Source organism: Enoplosus armatus, chromosome 17 (genome assembly GCF_043641665.1).
Source record: "Enoplosus armatus isolate fEnoArm2 chromosome 17, fEnoArm2.hap1, whole genome shotgun sequence".
Classification (NCBI taxonomy): Eukaryota; Metazoa; Chordata; class Actinopteri; order Centrarchiformes; family Enoplosidae; genus Enoplosus; species Enoplosus armatus.
The window spans coordinates 11,674,210-11,691,861 of record NC_092196.1 but is presented as its reverse complement, the minus strand read 5'-3'; the positions used below and the strand labels follow the sequence as shown (position 1 = coordinate 11,691,861).

The window sequence follows — 17,652 nt, the reverse complement described above, 5'->3', positions numbered from 1 at the left end:
GAGCCTTGGATAATGGCTTGCAACAATTCTGGCAATTCACAGCCACCGGAGGGATAAACCCTCCCTCCCTCCCTCTCTCTCCTCCTTTCTCTCGCTGTTATTAAGTCAACAAGATAGTGGATACTGTGTCGACAGGTGAAACCGTAATGGCCCCAGAGACGGCCTGAATGACTCTCAATGAGGTTGTATTGTCTGTAGAGCTATAGTGGCTGGCCTAAATAGAACCATGCATGTGTGTGCGTGTTCATGGAGGTGAACAAGCAGGTGAGTGCATATATGTGTTTTAGATCTGAGAGTAGACCCACAAAGTCTGCCACAGCTTTCTGTCCTCCATCACTCCCAAATCAAAGGGAAGGTCCTAACAAGACAAGACAGAGGAAAATAAAAGGGATGGATGGAGAGATAGGAGGGATAGAGGGCCTTTTAGAGGGTCTCATTTAAGGGCTTAGTGGGGATCAAATGCTTAGGGACTAGCCCAGTGAGCATATCAATCAGCCCGGAAACTGAGGAGTGGGAGAGAGGGAGGAGAAGGGTCGGGGAAGGTGTCTCAGGATGGGTAGAGAAGTTGAAATGACAGAAAGAATGAAATTCTTCACAGTCTATCCAGCAATGATTGACTTTGAATAATCACTCTGTTTCTTGTTCTGTCTACAGGTGTATGTGAACGGGGAGTGGGTGACCAGTATCGGAGAAGGAGGTAGTTTTGGAGAGCTGGCCCTGATCTATGGGACTCCCAGAGCTGCCACCGTCAAGGCCAAGACTGATCTTAAACTGTGGGGCATCGACCGAGACAGCTACCGGCGCATCCTCATGGTACAAACTTCAACACTCTGACTTAAGTTACTTCAGTATACACTTTGACACACTTTCTTCGTGTGTGTGTTCTTGAGGATTTCACACTCTTCCCTACCTAAAAATGTAACACCATTGTGTCACATTAATCACCAGTGGATGTTGAATACTCAAACAGAAATCCAATTCATCTTCCTGCTCTAAAACGGCAAGTGTTTTGAAGAATATTTAGATGAATGAATTAACTATATTATATTATTAAATGGGTATAGCATTAAGCTTTTTGGGTACTTCAACATCAGACAAGTAAGCAAAAATGTCTGCAAAAGTAGTCACTTGTTCGATCCTAATTTTTCTTGCAGTACACTACAGATAAGGTAATTGTAAGTAATACCCAAGTTCGTAGTTCAAATAAACAAATATATTTTCTTAGAATATTTTGGCCTGTGCATCGCACAAACAAATCGGGTAGGACCCTCGTTCTCCTGTCTCCAAAGTAACCAGGAGGACACACGATGACACTCTGTCCTCTTCCTATTATTCTAGTTTACAAAGCTCTTACATTTTGCTTTTGCGCACACACTATGACACAACACAGAAATACTGTGATGTACACACAGTAAAAGTGTACTGTTGAAGACTTTCTGCACTCTTATCATTTGTGGTCCTTCACTTACAATATATTATCCCACTCAACCACTTGAGACTCCTTAAACACTTGCTTTCATTTTTATAGTCAAAATATACTCATACACACACACACACACACACACACACACACACGTGCATTCAAATACACACATAAAAACCACCTCCACCACCGGGCGTATCCTCCCCTTTTAATGTCTCCCCAGATCTGTAGATGAAGAAAGGGGAAGGATGAAAAAAAGGGAGGGCTGTGGAGGAGAGAGAGGGTCAACCCTAATGCCTCTACACACACTTCCAGCTCCAGGAGCTTATCTAGCAGGAATGTCTAAATGTTTAAACTGGAAACACAAGGTGCACTGCCCTAGCTGTCATACAGATTCACACACACACACACACACACACACACACACACACACGCATACACATTGTGGGTGCTGTTAGAAATACTAATTACTGTGTGTGTGTGTGTGTGTGTGTGTGTGTGTGTGTGTCTATGTGAGTCTCTATGCCCAACTAAATACTTCCTCAAATGTTCCTAGCACCTTACTCAGAATAGATTAGAAAGCCTCCAATTAACCTTCCAAACACCCATGTGAGCCTTCATCAGCGGTGAAAATTCTGCTGCGTCAAACAGTTTGAACCCGCAGAGATGGAAGAAGGTCTGTGTTTGGACCATTCAGCTCAGTGTAAAGTTGGCACTGCCCTGCCCAGCACTCATGTCACCTCTCAAGCACATAGTTTAACCGAGGGCACAGTCTGCCCTGGTAACCTTTCTTTGAGAGGATTCGCTCTCTCTCTCTCTCTCTCTCTCTCCGGCTCTCATTCCTTCATTCCTTCCAGCAGCAGCAGGAGGGGAGACGGGGTGAAGCAGAATTCAATTATGTGAACCTGTAGTTAATTATTGCTGTCAATGATTTGTAAAGCTGTTTTTATAAAGTGTGGTATTCTGGCAACATCGCAGGCCAACACAATGAGCATTCTCTGTGTGTCTAAGTATGTGTGTGTGTGTTTCCCAGTAAAATTATGCTGAGTGCCTGTGTCTGCAGCTAGTTAGTTAGGAGCTCGGGAAGGTGTGCTGCCGCTACCATCAGTTTCATTGTTTGCACATCTGCTTCTCTCCTGTTCTGCTCCTCTGCCTGATCTCCAGATAGACAAACGAATAACTTGACTGAATGGTTTCACTTTTATACATTTCCAGTCAAATACATACGTAAAATGTTGTTTTGATGTACGTCAATGACGAGTGTTCAGCTATAGATTAAGTTTTGCAGACTTAAGTGAAGTTCACACACCATTATGCCAATTTATTCATTGTAATATAAAACTCCAAGTCAAGGAGTAGAGCTGAATCAATTTGTACAATTATCCAATAGTTGAAAATTAATTGGCACCAAGTTTGTTAATAAATGTATCTTTTCAGTTATTTAATCAAGCAAAAATGGCAAATATTCAGCTTCTTAAATGCGAAGATTTTCTGCTTTTCTGTGTTTTATATAAGACATTTGAGACAATTAATCAATTAATCAAAAACATGTATGACCAGTTAATTGATAATGAAAATAATAGTTCACTCCAGCCCTATTTTAGAGCACCTACATGTTTGCATGTTCCCTTGAAGTCATCACCTGAAGTCACCCAATGTACCCAGACAAATAGTCAGCATCATCAAAACTGGTATTGAATCTGTTTTAACCGCTGAGCATGCTGGTGACAGAATTTGTGTAACAATATGAACTGTCAGTAATCTTGTCATGTAAAATCAGAGCCAAGGCGGCCCTTCAAAACCACCTTACAACCCCCCATCTCCTCCTCTCCTCCTTATCCAGGAGTGCATTTAGTAAACAATGTAACACCATTCCCTGTGATAAATACACTCTCTCCATTGTGTGGCCATCAGTCAAACAATACCCACCTTGTTGTGTCATCTTGGTATTTAAACACAGCTACAGACAAAGCCATTAACAAACTGACAGACCACTGTCAACAAACAGAACACAAGACGAAAGGAGACAAGGAGAAATTACACCAAGAAATGAGGAGGGATGGTGGTGGTGGTGGTGGTGGTTGTGGTGGGGGGTGTGTGTGTTTCACATTGGACAGAGATGAAGGTGATGGGGCGTAAGGTACGGTTGGTTTAGTCTGGCTTCGCTCCACACCTCAACTCTTTGATGATTTCACCTCAAAGACAGCAAGCAGACACAGAGGCTGGTTCATCTTCAACCGCGGGAGGAGCGAACACATTAGGACCAACGGGAGTAGGGGAGTTTTGTACATGAAACATGTGCTCAGGCCCTCCCAAGTAGACAGGAAGGATAAGGATGAGGATAGATGCAGATAAAAATGCAAAGAGAGAAAAAAAAAGATGTGCACCAAGAAAATAAGATGATAACTTGAAATTTTAGATTCAGAAATTTAGAGAAGTATCATTTTCTTTCCATCCACTCCAGTAAACCACTATGCTGCTGACATTACTCTGGCCCACCCAGCCCTTCTTACACCAGTCACATAAATCAGTCCTGCTGTGTAATGTAATGTTATGTACGCATGGTAAGCCTTTAAGCTCAGCAAGCCTGTCTGAGGAGCTCTATGGGGAGGCTATGAAATCAGAAGACCAACTCAACATCTCTGTGGAAGGTGGAGTGTGTGTGTGTGTGTGTGTGTGTGTGTGTGTGTGTGTTTGTGGGTGCGTGTGAGATTATGTTAGAGGTAGAGTATACATGTGTGAGTGTTTGTATTTGCTTGCTTAATGAGCATGAAGTTTCGTCTCTGCAGAGACAGCAACGAAACATAAGTGGCAGAACTAAAAACAGACTGCATGCTCTGCACACACACACTTACACCACACACACACACACACACACTCAAATCATTTATCCAGGAGGGAGGCGATGCAGGCTAGAATTCCTTTAATCAAGTTGTTTACGATTTTGAGTTTGACGTTGGCTCACTTGGGAACATTTTCTCCCCTTTTAAGACAAAATGTGAAATTATATGAAATTAGAGGCAGCAGCGGGACTCAGGCACTTATGCACTAAAGACACCCCAAGCCTCAATATATCATTTCCATATGCAGAGGCAGACACAGGGTGGACAAGATCGTCTCTCCTCACTCTCCCTGTTTTCTCTTTATGTTCCCGCTCTCTCTGAGTGGTTCTGTGCAATGAAGGAGGAGGAAAAAAAAGGAGAAGTGGAGTTAGGGAAGGGGTCCTCTGGGTCCAGACTTGTCAGGAAGCACCTGATGTTCATGGCAGAGGCAGAGAGGGGAAAGTCCCCTGCCTGGTGGGTGGGGTGGGCCACACACACTCTCACACACATGCGATGAACATTACCACGCAAGTCATACACACCTCCACAAGTATGACCCCATGAACTATGTACAGTGTCTACGCAATTAATCATAGATTATCCTGGACTGCAGATTATTTTGTCTTTTGTTTCCATATTTTATAATCTTGAAATTGGTCAGTACTGGTATTTGTTAACTTTTGAGCCTTAAAGACCAGTTGTGGCATACTAAGTGCTTCAATTACACGTGACCAGTGAATGGGCAATAAAAGTAAACGGACCACAGACCATATATATTACACTATAAGAAGAAAAGTGCAGTAAATCTTCTGAATATCTGTGTGAAAACAATGTTTCAGTTCCAAAAAAAAATGGATCATTGTCTGTCATTTGATGATACACTCAATTTAAACTCACTGACAACAAACAAGTGCAGCAACTTTTCAAAGTAGTTGAATTTGTTTAGATTAGAACCAGTGTTAGACAGTATGAACACGACCTTAAGTTGCTACTACTTTTACCATTTCCTTATTGATAGAAGTGAGAAGAGAGAATAATATATATAACTGTACCAAACTGCATTAAATCAGGTCTGCTTCTTGGAATCAAGACATTATGATCACAATATTTTGCAGTATGTCTGATGGAGAATGTCTCCCCTCTTTTTGACTTACAGGGCAGCACACTGAGGAAGAGAAAGATGTATGAAGAGTTCCTTAGCAAGGTCTCCATCCTCGGTAAGTCTGTGTACATTAATCAAAGTGTTTCACGTAATGAAAATGTTTGTGTTTTAGTGTTTATTTCTGCATTTATGAATTCAGTGTAGTGTAGAGTGTGTTTGCATGTGTGTTCCATGTTACGCATTAATTGTAAACACCAGGTCAGAGAGTCCAGAGTGCAGGCAGTTAAATCTGCAGAGTGCAACATATACTGTAGATTAGCCCACATAAACACAGGCGCACGTTGTCACACAAGGCCCACAGCTGAGTAAGGTCTGTGTGTACAGTCCTAATCTTCTCGCACTGTTCATACTAAAGCCAGTCACACTCTGCAATGTCGCTATGTGGACAATTAAAGAATAGGGAGTTAAGCTAAGCCTCTCTTTTCCTACTGGAATTTGGATAACACCAGCCTACACAGGCCATTGAGTTTGGAGAAATGGCGAATGAGATTCATTCAGACTCCCAAAACGAGTTGCAATTGGAACTGACATCTCATCCCCTTCCACTTGATCGTGTGTGTGGTGTATAGCGTAAGGCCATGCCCTCTGTACAGAGTTATTAGCTGGCTGAGTAAACACATACACTCAATTCAGGTCTTAGGAGAACGTCTCTGCGAGATCCACTCTCTTTTCATTCACCTCCTTTCTTCTGGGTCTCCCTTTTCGAGGGCCTTGTCGAGGCCTGTATTCAAACGCCCGCCTCCCTCTTCGAAGTGCTTTTCCTCTCTTTATTCCTCTTCCTGCCGCTCTGCTTCTCCGCTCTACCTCTTTGAATTGGAGGAGGGGCAGGAGGTGGGAGTGTTTTTGTTTGTCTTTGATTTTTGAGATAGCCACGAAATTGGGTACAAGCCCTTGATGTGGAGGAGTGAAGGGGGAAAAAACAACACGTTCTTTGTCACACACACACAGAGGCTTCTACATCCCAAAGGCCAATTCACTGTGTGCGTACTATGTATGTGTGTGGCAAGGTGATCCAAGTGGGTGCAGGCTCTGCGAAGCGTGAAATGTAGGTTCTTTAGTCTGCACATTTGTGTATCATGTTACGTGCCGAGCTGTTAAGGATCACTACTATAGGACCTGCTGCCTTTAGCTCGCAGCCAGACAGAGGACATCCATCTGGGGCCGGCAGACACCACGGCCCCACCGGAGGGGACACTGGACACCTCCAACCAACCAGACTTCACCTTAGTTAATCCTAAATACGTACACATTTACACACACAAATAGACACTCACTGGGATCAGTTACTGAGCACATCAGGAGACAATAGTCTCAGACAAAGAGATTCTGCTGTAGTTTTACGCCTCTAACTCACGTCTTAGTCAAATCAAAACACTGAGTCATCCTTTTATTTAGACAAAGCTAAAGATGAGGAGTGTTTTCACTGCAGATAAGTCACATTCCACATGTAGATATATAGACTGTTAAGATTAGGCAACGATAACCTGCTGAATTGTGAAAGAAGGATGAGCTCATTTGGTGGATCATCTGTGTGGAGGTATTTAGCCATTAGTGGGTCATCTTTCTATGAATATCAATAGTTCTGAGTTGCTCAAAACTCCTTGGATGGTTGGAACATTTTTCCCAGTGAGAATGTGTAACCGTCTGTGCTTTTGGTTTCTGTGTGAATACCAACAGTTTCTAGAAATATCCCGGGCTAACCACGTCACTGTACATGTGGTCGGACAGTCGGAAAGACAGCTGTCGCCACTGGCTCTCAGGATCAACAAAAACTCAAAAAGATAGATCCTATCACAGGTTTTGGCAGGACTCATTCACAAATGGTCAATTCTGTCCTGAATCACATTTTACAATAACAGAAGCGAAATATTCAGTTTGAATAAAGCACCATTAGATCCTCCTAACCCTTTAGATGAATCTCAGCCACTGAACGAACATTATTCTCACACTGGTTTGCACAACACTTTGTATTTATTTGATTACAGCTTATGCTGTAAGTACATCCTGTACATATTCACTTTTACAAGCACCAAACAGATGCTCTCATCTACACCAAATTACCCTGAGTGAACGTCTCTCTCAAGGATACCTGACTGTCTTTGGGATAAAACTTGAGCTCTTTCTCTTATTGTGAGACCTGAACTAACCTCAAAGAGGACAGCTCTCTGTCACCACGCCCCGGAATCAGTAGAGCAGAGGTCTTACAGATTTAGGGGTTAGTTTTAAGGTGTTTTAGGTCCATGAGGCTCCATGTGAGGAGGGAGATGTAATGGGCCCTGATGAAAGACTGGATTAGCCCGAGGTAGGAATTATCGTTCCCACCAGCTTACTGGACTTGTGCAAGAGACATCCTCTCAGACCATGCAGCACACACAAACACATAGAGCATGCATGTTTGTGTATCTACCGTTGCAATCATCGGTGTGAATAACACGTTGTTCTGACTGATCGGTGTGTGTTTTCCATTCAGAGTCTTTGGATAAGTGGGAGCGTCTGACTGTGGCCGATGCTCTGGAGCCCGTTCAGTTTGAGGATGGAGAGAAGATAGTGGTGCAAGGAGAACCTGGTGATGATTTCTTCATTATTACAGAGGTAAGATCTATGGGAGGGCCTATGTGTGTATCTTGTAGAAAAACATAGTAGCACTAGTAAGACAGGATGAATGGTAACTCTCTTTTACTGTCACATTTCCTGTAAGCTGTACGTGTTGACACATGGGGCCCATAACCGTGTATGTGTCATCAGGTGGGCACCCGGGTTGATGTACATGTCATTGTGCAGAGACGTTGGTGGGCTCTTTGCTGAGATCGGAACTGATCCCAGTTTATTGCCACCAGCAGACAGATTACCCGGTGGTGTCCCCCCCGCCCCGGCCCACAACCATGATTCCTGCCCCCCTCACACTGCAGGCTTTGTGGAACTGGGGCCCCTGGCGCAGCTTCATGAAGGGCCCCCTGCCTGTCATCCTAACACACTTTTGATTAACTCCATACTTATACAGCTTTCACCAGGGTCAAGTCAAGAGGGCCCTGTCTAGAGGGGGTGGGGCACAATCTGCTGTAGTTTTGTCCTTGCCTCCTACTTTACCCCTCTCATTCTCAGACTTACTTGAAGGTTAGTCTCTCTGTCAGTTGCATCTAATTCAAAGTCCAACAATAGTGCTAGTGAGCAGTGATGTGGTTACAGTGCATGGGAGTGGTTAGTTGCGGTTAAGCCAGAGGAGGATTTTATCAAAGGTGCTGAGGGATGTATCGCTCCTTATCCCTCTTTTGGTTCGCTCTTGTACTCTCTCTCCACCTGTGGCCCTCCAACACAACACTCCTCCTCTGCATCCTTCTTACATCCATCCTTTCACTCCCTGAGTTATGCCTCTCTTCAAAGATATACATTGCAGTCTGTAAGTATGTGGACAGTGATATGTTTTCTGTTGTTTTGGCGCTGATCCAGCACATTCAATTTGAAATGCAACAATTATCATAAGGTTGAAGTTTTCAGCTGTAAAAATTTGATGATGGTCACATACATGCTGGGTGAACGGTATAGCATTTGTGGCGCTTTTTATACATAACACCCAATAAATGCAATTTAGCATATGATTTACATGCTGAAAACCAAACTGAAGGTAAAACAGCTGCAGTACAGCCCTGAAAAAGCATAACCAGGGAAGAAATGTCGATTCATTGATTAAAGAATTTGCAAATAAATGTATCTATAAAAATGACTAAACTGTCAAACATTATTCATCTGATGTGAAAACTGTTTAGACTCAAATTACAGCAGTGTAACTTTTGCTGAATATCGTTCATTGTGGCCACAAGTGACATTTACAAGAAAATGGTAAATGCTAAAACATAATCACATAACAGTGGTGCGAGTCGACATGAGCCATAAATCCAGCAAATTAAATTTAGCTAACATTAGCCACCATTGGTCATACCAGACCAAGTAAGGCTGTAGCAGCTAACGCAGTGTATTGAATTGAGCAAGGGTGCATTTTTCCCCCCTCACAAATTCAACTTTTCTGTATATAAGAAGAAGAATGTTTTATTTCTTATTTCAAAGTAACAAGGTCTCGCTTCAAGAGCTGAAAGGTGGCACTTTAACCTCATAGACCGTTGTTTCATATCAAATCTAATATGCTAAAGCCAAGCAACAAAAAATGCATCCCTGTCCAAATATTTATAGACTCTGTATACATCCCACACACACCTCACATTATCCGACCAGTGTTGGTCAAGTTTGAAGCCTCCAATTGAAGCCTCCTGAAGCTGCAGAAATCCTTTAAAAGCCAGTTTGATTCTGCAGAGAATGAACCCAATTGGGGTTTTTGGACACAAATATAGCAGTTTAGCAATGCATGACTCATCAATTTGAGACTTGTACATCCCGCAGAGGAGAGAGGCAAAATACGCAGAGGAATCTGGGGGGATTGTAGGATGGAGAGATAGAGCAGGAAGAGAGGAAGGATGAGAGGGATGGAGTCTTAGTAGGCAGGCAGCTCGTTCCAGTTTGTCATCTAGGTCTATGTGAGCAGACACTGTGAGCCTCATCATTTTTTAAAATAGGCAGGGTGCATCCACACTCATCAGTGAGGAAGAGGGACAGCTGCCCACCTTTCTAACTCTTTTCCTGAACAAGCATAACTTTTTTTTTTTTTTTACCTCACAGCTACTTCCTCTTTAATTCCATCACCCTTCAGTAGTTTTTATCTCTTTCTTTAATCCCCTTTCCCTTTCTCCTGTCTATCTTCCATTTTCCTCTAAGCTCTCTCTCTCTCTCAGTCCCTCCCTTCCTCGCTCTCTTTCTCTCTCCATCTCTCATGCAGCAGGGCCTGACTTTCCCAGAGCAGGGTGGACTGTGGTGGAATGTGTGTTGCTGACTTTCACACGGGGTCAGCAGACCCAGCCTCCCGGGAGGGAGATGAGCGAGAGAGAGAGAGAGAGAGAGAGAGAGAAGGATGAGTCTAAGAGGGCAGGGAGGGATATATAGGGAGAGAGAGGTCGATTCAAAAAGGACCACAAGAAAGGCGGGAGAGAAGGATTTCGTGTGAGATTGTCCTACAGTAAGATCTGTCTCGCCACAACTTTCCTCCCTCGCCATCCTCGCCTGTTGTTTTTCTTCATGTGCACACCTTTATTTCTTTTGATTAAACCAGGTTGAGATGTCAGTGCTTTGTTCAGTCAAAAAACTTTCTCTCACTCTCTCGCTCCCCCGCCTCCCTCTTCCTCTGTCTCTTCTCACTCTTTTGTTGTTTCTGCGGTTTTGGAGCATCAGGCAAAGACAAACCCCACAATCACTAATTACATGCTGCTGATGGGGAGGATTAACAAAAGGGAGGTACAGTATGGAGACATCACTTTCTTTGCCTGCCGGGAGGAATGGGTCCCTAATCAAAAGTGACATGTTTACATTTTTTTCTCACACTGTACAAACAAGCCTTTACAGAACTCCGGGGGCCGTGAGGACTCGCCCTCACCTTCCCTCGCATCCCCTCCCTCCTTTCTTTCCTCCATTTCCTCCCTTCTTCAGGGCTTATTCCCCTACTCACCCAACACGCACACTCAAACACTCAAGCCCGGCACCCTGTCATCTGTGGTCTCACCGCTGCCACCTAAAATGGTGCATATGTAAAGAGGGAGAAGGAAACATCAGAGTGGCAGACGTCAGTGAGAGTTTTGAAACAGTTTTGAAACTGCAAATGAATCAATTTTACATTGTTAAGAAGATTTCTCTCATGTCACATCAGTCTATGAGCTTTTTTTCACCCTGAACACAGTAATAATCAGACCTGTAACTGTCTCTTGCCTTATATTTCAACTTTCATGTATCAATGAATATATGGATATTCAGCAAAACCTTTCACATACAGCATGTGAGTAAAAAGGAACTAAATGAGAGTCCCAACTTGGAACGTCTTGTCACTTTTTTTCGTCTTGTCACTTTTTTTGGGAATTGATTTGTTGCGCACTTTTTCATAACGTGATTTTTTTTAATCTTATTTTTAATCTTTTAGTCTTTTTTGATTTTGAAGTCAAGACAGTCAGACTTATGACTCAAGTCTTACTTAAGTCCAAATCATGTCACTTGAGTTGACTCCTGCCTGTTAGCCTCTGGATGAAAATGCAGTAAAATCAGGCGAGGGTTGTTCATCCTCTCTGCTAATGCATTCACTCTCATCATCAATCTAAACAACAACTCAGTGTGTTATATTATATTTGTCCTTTGACACAAAAGTAATCACACTGAGGGGATCTAAAGGGTCCCTGTGGGTCACACAGAAGAGAAATCCTCTGTGGGTTGTCTACAATATATCACTTGTTACTGTAACCTTGATGCAATTTAGCTAATGGCGCTTAAACCTGCTTTTATAGACTGAAGATCAATGCAGGTAATGAATGAAGTCATTTTTCTCTGAGTGCAAACATACAGTCACAAGAAAAAAGGTAAAGATTAACAGGTCTTAATGGGTTGAAACCATTTTCAGAGTTTCTCTTTGAAAAGCATGTGTGTGTGTGTGTGTGCGTATGTGTGTGTGTGTGTGTGTGTGGGGGGGTATTTTAGTGAGAAGATATAGACGCTGCTGGTGCTGGGTGGCCTCGTGAACAGGCTACTCAGGATATCACCTTTCTTCCTCCATCTCTGCTTGTGCCTCTCTTTCTCTGTGCATGTTGTTGAGCCAGCGGTTGTTACTTCCTACATGTAAGACGCTATATTTTGACATGTCACCACGAGCCAACTCGCTACGATCTGCGTGTGGTGTGTTACATGTGTGTTTAAGTATGAGTGGGTGTAAGTGTGCATTTTGGTGTGTCATGTGACCAGCAATACTTCTGCTCTTTAAGTTTCCTCACACTCTTAACTTTTCCTTTCTCCTCACTTTATTTTGTGACTTGTTTACTATTAATTCATTCATACTTTCTGTTTGCTTTCCCCTTTCTCTTGTTGTTGCCTGTCCTTGGCACCCTGTGTCAGCCAGCGTGGTGAGGAGGACCTTCGATGTTTATAGAAGAAATATCTGTTGAGCAGAGCGCTGCCCCTGGGGTGGTACAGTATGCGATGGTTATCTGGACCACACTGGGTGAGGTTCACGAATGAACTACTGTACGTGATGGTGCTGCACTGTCTCACTTTCTTTGTTTGGACATGAACGGAAAGGAGAGGAATCAGCTGGTTGTAAACACAAGAGCTTCGATGCCCCATCCCCCTCATCCTCTCCCTATTCACATCTCTCTCTGTTTTATACCACCTTTGCACTCAAACCGCTTGTTTGGTGCGGTGTAATGAAGTTCAGCAAAAGTGGTCGCTGCAGTGCTTACACTTGAGATTAAACATGGGAGATGGCGCAGACGTAGTGGTATAATTTCCTTTCTTTGGTCAGTCAACAATCATGGTTAACTATCTGTAATCAGGGCCGGCTCTGGGCATAGGCGAACTAGGCGGTCGCCTAGGGCGCCACCTGCCGGAGGGGGCGCCGCTCGGCTGTTGTTATTAATGTTATAATGTTTGCCGTGTATGCATATGTATCATAATCTCGCCTAGGGCACCAAAATGGCTAGGGCCGGCACTGTCTGTAATTGTGTTTCCATCCTCCTTTTTTTGCACATAAAAAAATGAGAGTGGAAATGCTAGAAATTGCAAATATCAAAAAAGGTTCGACACTTGGCTGAGGTGAAAAAGTTGATGTATCGATAAAAGCAAAAGCCTCTGCTCCACTGGAGAGACGAAAAATGTCGACAGATGAAAACATTAGATGTGTGTGGACTGGAGAATTAGCGCCACCAGCTGTTCATCTCGATGCACTCATCTTCTAATATTTGTGTGCAAGTTGATGGAAACGCATATTATTTTCCATTTTCTTTTGCCAATTTTCTTTAAATTATGTTAAAATTTGCGCTACATTTGGATGGACAGCTGACTTGATAGATTAAGAAGAGTAAAATGTTTTTTATGCTTACTTTTTGAAGCATTTCCTTATTGGATAGCCGACAGCAGAGAGATTACAGTGAAATGAGAGAGATGGGGTGTGACATGAGAATGAAACCTGGGACATTGCAGCACAGTCAGCCCCTTAACCCTTAGGCCACCAAGGTGCCCTAACAAGAGTACAATTTGGAACGAAAGAGATAGAGATCAATGCTAATTGATGTCTTTGACTCAGTCCAATGGAGGTGTGAGTTTCTTTATTTTCCTCCATGTGATGTAGACTGTGTTTGCTGCAATCTAGTGACCCTCTTCTTCTTCATGCTGTGTTCACATTGTGGCTTACATGCCATACCGTGTGCAATGAAAAGCCTCGCTGGTCAGCATAGCAGCATTTTAGTCAACCACAAAAGCAAACTGTGAAACACCAGCCTTTTCTCTGCTGCTGCTGCTCAGAAGGAGTTAGGCAGCAGTCTAGAGCAGCATTAGGACCCAGAGCAGCAGACACAGGAAGTTACCTGCCTTCAGCCTTCAGCCTCGTGCTCAGGGCAGTTCAGATAACTGTCCTGGGTGATCAGTTCCGCTACTGAGACCGGCTTATCTTTAATCAGTAGTCCTAATCAGACAAATTTCATGCAGTAGCCAAGTGATTGTGAATTTTGGCTGCAAACCTCATCATCTGTCGAGCGTGTCAAATCAAGCTAAAACACAGACACACATGTTTGTATGTAGATGGTTAAAAAAAAGTTAAGGACGTCATCTACTCTCAACAGTCGCTAGATAGTCGCAGCAGTTGTCTCTAAGCTGAAATGAAGTTTTGCAGGGAATAAATGCCACTTTTACAGAAGCATACATGTTTTGCAGTGTGATGGTCAACATTAAGGACCGCTCTGATAATACCCCCGATAATACTCACCGTACTCTTCAACACAGAAGCATGTGGTGGTCATGGCATTACAGCTGAGTATTACTTGGAGGTCATCTCGCATCTCGCACATACTTACTTAAGCAGCATCCCCCACTTCTAAACAGTTCATTTCATGCACAAACACACTAAGTCACACACGTATCCCTTTCACTGAAAATACAGTCTCACCTTTGTATGCCTGCGGTAAAGAGCTGGCAGTTTTGGGGTTCTCATTAAAGCTCATTATATTCATATTTAGCATTATTGGCCTGGTCAGCAGAAGGAGCAGAGAGAGCAGAGAAGGATTAGAGACAGTGAGAGAGTGCTGGAACGGTCAAGTCTGTTTTATGACACGGTCCAAGACAAGCTGGGAAGTTCCCCCCACTGATTTTTTACCTGCTACCAATTACAGCTGAACTTGAGTCCATGTAAATGTCTAGACATTAAAAACTATATTCTACCTCTGTCTACACATGTGCACGCCAAACGTATGCTCCATCACACACAAACAGCCGTGCTTTTGAGAAATGTTTTGTCGAGTGTTTGGTGTGTTAATGTAGGCATATAGGACATCAAGTCCAAATCCAAACGCGTATGGCTCAAATGCAAAGATAAATATTCAAACACATGCTCATTCACACGCACAAAGTTTGTCGACAGCTGCAAGATACAACACAAACTGTTATCATCTGTTGGGCAGAGTGAACGGAAATCAGATTTCCTCTGTTATACTTTTTAGATGACTCACACACACACACACACACAACCACCAGCGGGTGATGGTAATATGCGTGGCGTGGTTGGAGAGAGAGAGAGAGTCCAGTCCAGCAGACATCAGCTGTTGATTTTCTCACTGTATGTGTGTATGTGCATTTGCGTGCGAGTCTGCGTCTGTGCTCCTTGTTATCGTTGCCTGGCTATGTGTGTGTTTGCAAATGCACAATAGACTACGTGCTATTGGGGCATGCTTAGTGTTGGGGTGTGTACATGAAAGTGTGTTGGTGTTTTTGGGTCGTTTAGGGACACTTTATTGGAGCTGGAGTCTTGGACAATACGGTTGTTTCCATTTTGTGGGTGAGTGCTGATAAAGGGGATTATATGATGGAGACACTGAGAAATCAGTTCAGCCTCTAATGGGCTTAGATGTTTGTATTTATTACACTCTGGAGGACATAAAGCAGAACCAATCAGAATCTGTATCACGTACCCTGTTGGAATATCTGAGTATGTGTCGTTGGTGTTTCTGCTCACACGCGTCCCACAGAACAGGTGTCCATCCCACAGAAAAGGGGGCTAAATCCTGTGCACCTGTGTTCTTATGAAGCAAAGGAATTTCTCCTCTGCTTAATCCTCCTGACGGTTTTCAGCCCCTTGTTAAATAACTCCTCCTTTTCTCTCACTTTCCCTTCTTCCCCAACACCCCCCCCCCCCCCCCCCCCCCCCGTTTTATTTCTCTCCCTCTCATCCTGTTCTCTCTCTTTCCTTCCTTTCTCCCTCCTTTCTTTTCTGTCTCCAGGGAATAGCCTCTGTTCTGCAGCGCAGGTCCGACAATGAGGAGTATGTGGAGGTCGGACGCCTTGGACCGTCTGACTACTTTGGTGAGTGGCTGTGGGCCAAAGAGGCCTTTTCCATTCCCAGTTTGGCACCACACACAAAAAGCTATTGGTGAAAACAATAACTGGTTTATATTATGGCTGTTATTTAACATTAGAATGATAAATTGTGCAAGGAGAAACACAAAAATAGTAACTCTGGCATGTCACATATCTGATGAAGGTCAAAAGTTGGTTAAATTGCTCTGAGGTGTAGCATGAATATTATGTCTTAAAAGTGCATTCATTTTTCATTTCCAGCCAGTGAATGTTAAGCAAAAAAAGAGGTTGAATCAACTGGATTCTAGAAGATGTTGTAAATAATATTGCTATGGGAAAGATGGAACCTTAAATATGCTACAAACCTATGTAACATAATGTCTTCACCAACAAAATACCAAAACATAAATAAATAACAAAAGAAACATACCAAAAACAATTATGGTTTAATCATATTAAAGTGTCAGAAATCAAATGTCTTGTTTTGTCTTTCTGACTCTACAAAACCTAAAGAAATTCTGTTGTACAATCATATAACAAAGAAAAGCAGCAAATATTAACACTGAAGCTAAAACCAGCGTGTTTTTTTTGCCATTTTGCCTGAAAAATGATGTAAATGATTGTAAATTGATTATCACAATTAATTAATTGATTTATTTTCTGTTGTTTGATTGATCGATTAATTTACTAATCATTTCAGCTATAAACAAAATATAGTGTTCTTCTGAACATGTGACTCACGTGATTTCAATTTATTTTTCAATGTCAGAGATCAAAATTTGAGTAAAAGGTTTGTGATGAAAGCAAACTATCATCAAATGAACTGTCTTAGCATCAGTCATTTAGCCCTTTTCTCCAGTGACTTGCTTTCTTTTGGCAATCGGGATTTCTTCACAACTTCTTCTTTGCTGTTTTGTGTCAGTCTGCTGTGTCGCCAAATAATGATTAGCTGGATGGAACAAAATGAAAACGAGAAACAGACAAGCAGAGCTGCTGTTCACAACAACAACGCAGTTTTATTAATAGTATTAGAATGCGTCAGAGGTATTTATTATCCAGCGATACATGTCTGATGCTGAAATTTAATTAATTTCAATTGCTTAGACAGCATTAATTGTCATTTATACACAAATCATACACATGAAGAAGTTTTTTACAAATGCTCCAAGCTATGCAGATTTGGAACACATGTACTTCTCAGCTGATTGTCCTCTCTCCCTCTTCCTCCTCCACCTCCTCCTCTTCCAGGTGAAATCGCCCTGCTGCTGAACCGTCCCAGGGCAGCCACCGTAGTCGCCCGTGGTCCTCTCAAGTGTGTGAAGCTGGACAGGCCCCGCTTTGAGCGCGTGCTGGGGCCGTGCTCAGAGATCCTCAAGAGGAACATCCAGAGATACAACAGCTTCATCTCCCTCACCGTGTGACAGGTCGGCCCCTCCGGGCCCCACCAGCAGGGGTGGGCTGCATCAGCATCAGAGTTTTGGTCCGTGGGTGGGAAGAGGTGAGGATGCGGGGTAAAGGACATGGGTTTTACATCCACAATGACAGGGCGCTCATTTCCTGCCTTTTAGGGTTTTTTTCCATTTTGCGCGTTTTCTTTTTCTTTGATCTTTGTGCACTTTGACTTGACCTGTGCTGTCACGTAGCTTTATGTCAAAAACAACATGCAGGAGTGTAAAAATGAGAGCGAGGACAGAGATCAACTGTAAATGACTCATATATACAGTGGCTCAACTGTATATGATGCATGCTTCTAGACTGACAAAGAATGGCGTTTGCACTTGAATTTATGAAGGGTACAGATGAATTCAGGAAATAAGAAGGAAGGA

The 17,652-nt window shown here is 43.0% G+C and overlaps 1 protein-coding gene across 1 annotated transcript in view; it reads left to right on the top strand.

Annotated features, from left to right (window-relative positions):
• Positions 1-17,247, top strand: part of prkar1b (protein kinase, cAMP-dependent, regulatory, type I, beta) — a 58,989-nt gene extending 41,742 nt beyond the window's left edge. Inside the window, exons 6-10 of the mRNA XM_070923639.1 lie at positions 655-813; positions 5,402-5,462; positions 7,878-7,999; positions 15,751-15,832; positions 17,075-17,247. Of these exons, the coding sequence (XP_070779740.1) occupies positions 655-813; positions 5,402-5,462; positions 7,878-7,999; positions 15,751-15,832; positions 17,075-17,247 (597 nt within the window). The remainder of the gene's footprint in view (positions 1-654; positions 814-5,401; positions 5,463-7,877; positions 8,000-15,750; positions 15,833-17,074) is intronic.
• The last annotated feature ends 405 nt before the right edge of the window (positions 17,248-17,652 follow it).